This window comes from Homalodisca vitripennis, unplaced genomic scaffold (assembly GCF_021130785.1).
Source record: "Homalodisca vitripennis isolate AUS2020 unplaced genomic scaffold, UT_GWSS_2.1 ScUCBcl_428;HRSCAF=2396, whole genome shotgun sequence".
Taxonomy (NCBI): Eukaryota; Metazoa; Arthropoda; class Insecta; order Hemiptera; family Cicadellidae; genus Homalodisca; species Homalodisca vitripennis.
Genome location: NW_025776560.1, coordinates 43,513 through 49,700, shown reverse-complemented (window position 1 = coordinate 49,700; position 6,188 = coordinate 43,513). Strand labels below are relative to the sequence as shown.

Here is a 6,188-nt window from a genome sequence, read left to right as displayed (position 1 = left end):
TAATAACTATTGCAAAACTTCTTAATCAGTCATAAAAAATCTTACTGTGATTTTTATAAAATTTTATAAAATGCAGTTTGTGATATTTTATGCACTTTAAACTTTAAAAAGTGAAACTTGATACTCTATAGTGTTATACTATTACCTTTCTTTCTGTTCGGAAATAACAATCATTCTAAAAATATATAAAAATATTCACTACGTGGGGGTATGTGTGTATGTTTTGCCAATGCTCCCTTTTTGGATATAAATACCAATTAGGAGCAAGTTATAACAGTGTTATCCAAAGTATTTTGCATCCGAAATAGACTATATTCTATCAACTTTGGATTATCGCGTCCCGAGTCTGTATGACTTCAAAATTATTTGTTTGTTATAATATTATTTACATTGGTTGGTTTATTACAGGATGGTTGCTGTTACATTACTAGTAATGTTGGTTGTAAGCTGTACACCTCCAGTGTCTGCGATTTGTTCCCCGAGGCTACAAGAAAAACTGCTAAAAATATGGCATGGTGAACCACCTGAAGAAATTGTCGAAAATGTATGTAAATGATTATTTGATAATGTGTTATATACGAAAAATTAGAATATTCAACTTAATGTACTTCCGATCTGTACGTGTACCTTAAAGTAATACAATATAGAAAGGTTTTTTTTATTCTTTGTTTAACACAAATAATTAGGAAAATACATCTTAAACATTAAGAGAAATGTAGATATAACTTACGGCTATGCCTTTTTTGGTGATAATGTATACAAAAACAAATAGCTAAATTAAATAAAAAGAATTAGTTTTCGTAGCTTATGTTGTAAATAAAGTACTATTTTCATCAAGTTTCAATTTATGCATCATTTATTGGTGAAATATTAAGCTTAAACAAGTTATATTAAATATTACAAACAATCATATCATATTGCTCTAGCCTGACTATTTAAATATTAATATAACATAAAAAACCTAACTAACCATACAATAATTTCAAACTTAAACATAATTTTATTTCAACATCAACTTGTCTGATCAACCATACTCTAGTGTTTAAGAAAAGAAAATTTATATTCCTACTTTTTTTACCAAGTCTGGTGATAAATTATACGTCCTTAGAGCCATAAAAGAAAAAATATTGAAAATGTATTTTTGTTTGTTTTTTTTACACTAAAAGTTATTGCATTTCTTATTTTTTTACTAATTAATATTACAGTTTTCAAAACGTTTCCACTTTTAATATAAAACAAGTTTAATTATTCATAAGTGTATATATAAAGACGGGGTATTATGTTCCCAAATGAGGATAAAAATGTTCATTAAAATTAACTTTGGCCATTAATTTTATAAAAATCTTTTATATAAGTAATAATGTGATAATTAACTTCTGCTCAAGCAGTGAATTAATACCGGGTGTCTCAAAAGCCCCTAACCCCTTATTATTAATAGAGATAGAGTTATTTTCTTTTGAAGATGTTTTTTTTTGACCTAATAAGGAGATTTTGATGTGTGACCCCGCCCCCAAAAAATGGTTATTTTGGGGTAGGTCAAAATTTGTAAATCAACAGGGTTCCCTTTGCAAGTGAAAACCTCAGATTGAAGGTACGTATTATAAAACGAAGCAGAATAACGGAAACTAGAGTTCTCTATTGTCACTCTATCACATTTGGTGGCCTATTAAATTTTTAATTGTTTTTATAAAACCTCCACAGTTTATATTACATTTAAAGTTATTTATAAAGCAGATAAAACATTCAATATTTATTTTGAGAACTTACGACACGAAATAATAAATAGTTATTACATGAATCACCAAGCAGATCAACCGTTTGATTAACATAGCATTTATTTGGTTTTTGCTTTGTTTGAGCGAAGCCCATTAGAAAGTCCCAGGAATAACAACATTTGGTTTTGCTATGCCATCTTTTATTGGATACCAGTTAGCATTGAAGACACTTTCAGTCCACTTTGCCCCAGTAACTGGATTGAATATCTCTTACTAGGGTGTCTTATTTAAAGGTTTTTACTGAACCCCAAAATACCCCATTTTTGGGGAGGGAGTAAAAAATGTCCATATAGGTCATAGAAACATCCCCTAATTGAAATCACTCCATCTCTAATCATAATGAAACAACAAGTGGGAAGGATGGGACTTTTAAGACAACCAGTATATTCCACATAATATTTAATTTTTGAGAATTTTTTTCACAAGGGAAAATGTCTCTCTTCACGGGTATAACAATCATGATGTTTATTTTATAGTAAAAAAATTAAAATCTATCTTAGTAACTCGTGCAGACTATCGGAATGAAATGATCTGTAAACATGAAATTATACATCTAACCTCAGCGCAGGTTGCAACTTGACACGGTGTATGTTAACTATACCTTGCATTTTCAATAGACATCATGACCGTGATGAAATTAATGACCCATCTTACGTAACTGTTATAAGCAGGATGGCTTTTCCATATCTTAAGACATATCTCTAGGACAAAATAAAAAATTTTACAGTGGATGGCAGGGAAACTGACCACAGTCTACATCTCACCCGCTCTGGTAGAGGCTCAACCAGGCCTACATGACGGTGATGCTCTCAAAGGTCTCTCCTGCTACCAGACCGCAGTCGGCAAGGATGGAGTATCAACCACCGACTATTGGTACTACACCAACAAGTGAGTACTTTTAAGTAGACCGTGAGAAACATATCCTTAATGTGCGTGCTTAAATATATTATTCTATGTTTTGCACCATATGGTCCGTACATTTTATCTAGTTTTAATTACCTTTTTATCTAAGAAAAAAGTCTTGGGCTATGCACTTTGTTCTAAAAGGACCTTTTGAGAATGTCTTAGATGTAACCCTAAAATCTGAGCTCTCCCCAAACGATAATAAGATTTATTGGCTCCTGTCCTCTCATATCGCTTAGGAATAATTGATTCCATTATATGATAAAATTTTCATTAATAATTTTTTTAATATTAAGAACTTCCCAAAGAAAATCACTAAATTTTATTTTTACACGATTTAAATAAAGCAACCCTTTCTGTTTTTACATAAACTCATTTCTCATATCCTTCAGTGATTATATGCTTTATAGACAGCGCGCAAAATATTTTAAAGCCAAATATTAGTATATTATAGACAAATTAACCATTCCTTTCATATTTACTTTATGCATAGAAAACTTGGTTGCTCTACCGTGCTTAGAGATCTGTAGGCTATCTAAAACATCGTATTGCATATTGCACTCAAAGAGCTCCCGAAAAGGCAACGAGAATACCTATTCCTATACATTACACAATATTGTTTAGTCTAGGCGTGTCTGAGATCATTTTGAGCTCCTTCGTTGCCGAAATGTCTATCTATACACAATACCATGACTCCAGATTTCAAGGAGTAGAGTTTGGGACAGCGTCACGCACACGTCAACATTCACATTAACTGGCAATGTGATATGAAACTTCATAACAGATGTAAAGCTGTAAAATGTTCAAGAAACCACTTCTTAGAGTTAAAAGCAGTCGCTTTAGAAAGAACATCCACAGTAAATCAATCGAGATGATTTCAACTAATAAATATAAAACATTATAAAATTATAAAACATTTATTAAAATGATGAGAAGGATCAGGAAATTATTTCAATATAATGAACTTTAGATTTAATAACAAATTTCGATTTACATTCACTAATCTTTACTATTATATATTTCATTACGAGAATATCTTAATAAGAACTAAACTTTAGATATAAATATATCCGAAACAATATTGCGCTAATATTATATAATTGTAACAGTGTCCTTTTTGCAGGACTGCTGTAGCTGCAAATTACGACATCGTGATGGAGGTACCAGCTATAGTAACAGTTATTGGTAAGCTGATGAGTCCTTACGTAAATACAGATTTGGAAGAAACTTAGTAGAAGGTAATTGGGAGACTGTAATAATTCGAATATCATTTTGTACGTTATATAAAACTAAAAGTGTTTTTGTCAACAGAACCACCATATTCCGAAATGCACCTTCAGGTGTTCTTCATGAGGAATGGTGTCTACGGCCTGTACGAGTGTGACACTTATTTTACAGAAGGTGGGTGTGTAGTGGTCAGTCTCCTCCATAAGTCCATAAGTGTACTAGATAATTACTATAGTAACCCGCACGAAAATAGTCCGATAACATTTGAGGTGGTGTTGCCATATCACTGTTGACCGCGAGCTGTTCCTGCTACGACGTATTAATTGAGCACCGCGTGTTTAATTTAAATTTTGTTTGAATATCTGGTGAATGGAATATAATGTAGAAGTATATTTTACGGTAACATGTAGTGATAGTATTGTATTGCACCATATAATGAGATTTATCCGTAATTTTATTTATATATAAATCTGGCATTAATTATTGGCACGGGGTTTTGGAGGTGGGATTCAGACGAGCCCCCACTAGACTATCAGACTATAGCTGTGCGGCTGCTACAATTTATTCTAAATTGTAACAATCTACAATGTTGAATTCCAGAGGGCAGTTACACCGCTGGCGTGATGATTAGAGTGCTCAATTACGACAAGAACAACAAGCTGCAGTCAGACGCTATACAGTCGGCCATAGCGATACTGAACAAACTTAACTTGAATGATGGTGTTGTAGTTCCTACAGACTGCCCTTAGCTGATCATGTTGGGAGTCCTCAGGATACTGCCCTTCAGTATGCGAGTTTAGGTCACAATAATAAAGCTAAAATAATGTAAATGGCTTTATTTTACTATCCATGTGTTCAAACATATTCTGCAGAAGTTACTGATATATTTGGCTGCAATGAGATTTGAGATAAATATTTACACTTATAACCTGCTCTGGGTTATTGGTTGTTCTCCAATACTTTATGGAAGGTACATATATTTGTATTACTATGCAAAGGATTTAAAATTACAACAATATAGAATTTCTAAATATGACATCTAGATATCCTAAAACTTCATTCTTCATTCGATTATATTTTTGTGTACTTATATACCAACAACTACATTTAAGGTGCACAGGACGAATAGAAAATACGTGTGTTGCATTGTTTATGTAAGTTAAAATCTGCAAGAGATATGAAAAAATTATTTGTATTTAATAGTCGTAACGCCCCTCGAGAGTGCGCCCCTTAAGATACTGTCTTCCCTTATATGAGTTAATGTCATAATAATAAAGTTAACAACGTGTTAGTGGCCTTATTTAAGTAAGCAACTTGTAAAACATATTCTGCAAGATTTATTACTGATATTATTTTCCGCAATGAGACCTATAATAAATATTTATAATTTTAACCTACTTTGGTTAGAGTATTGGTTATAATCCATAACTTGTGGGAAGTATATTTAACAGTATTAACACGCAAAGGATTAAAAATAAAACCGTATATAAAATCGCATATTGTCTTTACCCACGTGACAGATATTCAGCAAAGTTCCGTATATATTCCATCCATATATATATATATATATACGTTAAATTGTATAAATGGCAATAGCCTTATTATTTAATTTCAATAAACATTGAATCACAAAAAGTACTTGCTCCGCCGGGAGTCGAACCCGGATCTCTCACTTGCCGGGTGAATGTGCTACCATTACACCACAGAGCGCTCACTTTTTCCGATTTAATTATTTTGTATTAGGCCGTATATGTCACATATGCGTTTAATAAGCAAACTAACGTATGATCGGAAGACCAAATACCTGTAAAATGACTATTATTTACGTTAAATTGTATAAATGGCAATAGCCTTATTTAATTTCAATAAACATTGAATCACAAAAAGTACTTGCTCCACCGAGAGTCGAACCCGGATTTCTCACTTGCCGGGTGAATGTGCTACCATTACACCACGGAGCGCTCACTTTTTCCGATTCAATTATTTTGTATTTGGCCGTATCTGTCACATATGCGTTTCATAAGCAAACTAACATATGACAAACGCATAAGTAAAAACAGTTGTTGATTAAGCCAAAGGTTTTTTCAAATTAAATACATTTAAAATATTGATACTTGGTGGAAACAAATGTTTTTTTTTTACTAAATCTAGCTTACCAAACCCTCAAACTATATTTAGAGGATTCAAGTAAAACATGAGGTGCTCTAACAATAATGTGCTAATTATTTATTTATGTATATACCAAAAGTTCACCAAATATTAAAACATTACACATTGTTTAAT

The 6,188-nt window shown here is 32.1% G+C and overlaps 1 protein-coding gene across 1 annotated transcript; it reads left to right on the top strand.

Moving 5' to 3' along the window:
* The first annotated feature begins 418 nt into the window (after positions 1-418).
* On the top strand, positions 419-4,671 carry LOC124370686. The gene is made up of 5 exons (XM_046828973.1): positions 419-544; positions 2,503-2,663; positions 3,802-3,863; positions 3,990-4,079; positions 4,506-4,671. Exons 1-5 carry the CDS (start codon positions 434-436, stop codon positions 4,652-4,654), a joined length of 573 nt encoding a protein of 190 aa, XP_046684929.1. The 5' UTR covers positions 419-433; the 3' UTR covers positions 4,655-4,671.
* Positions 4,672-6,188: the final 1,517 nt, after the last annotated feature.

Excerpts from the sequence above, each read along its gene's own strand:
- LOC124370686 (XM_046828973.1), top strand. The coding sequence starts at position 434 with ATGTTGGTTGTAAGCTGTACACCTCCAGTGTCTGCGATTTGTTCCCCG. Across the intron at positions 2,664-3,801 it reads TATTGGTACTACACCAACAA|GACTGCTGTAGCTGCAAATT; the intron begins GTGAGTACTTTT and ends TCCTTTTTGCAG. Across the intron at positions 4,080-4,505 it reads TGACACTTATTTTACAGAAG|AGGGCAGTTACACCGCTGGC; the intron begins GTGGGTGTGTAG and ends GTTGAATTCCAG.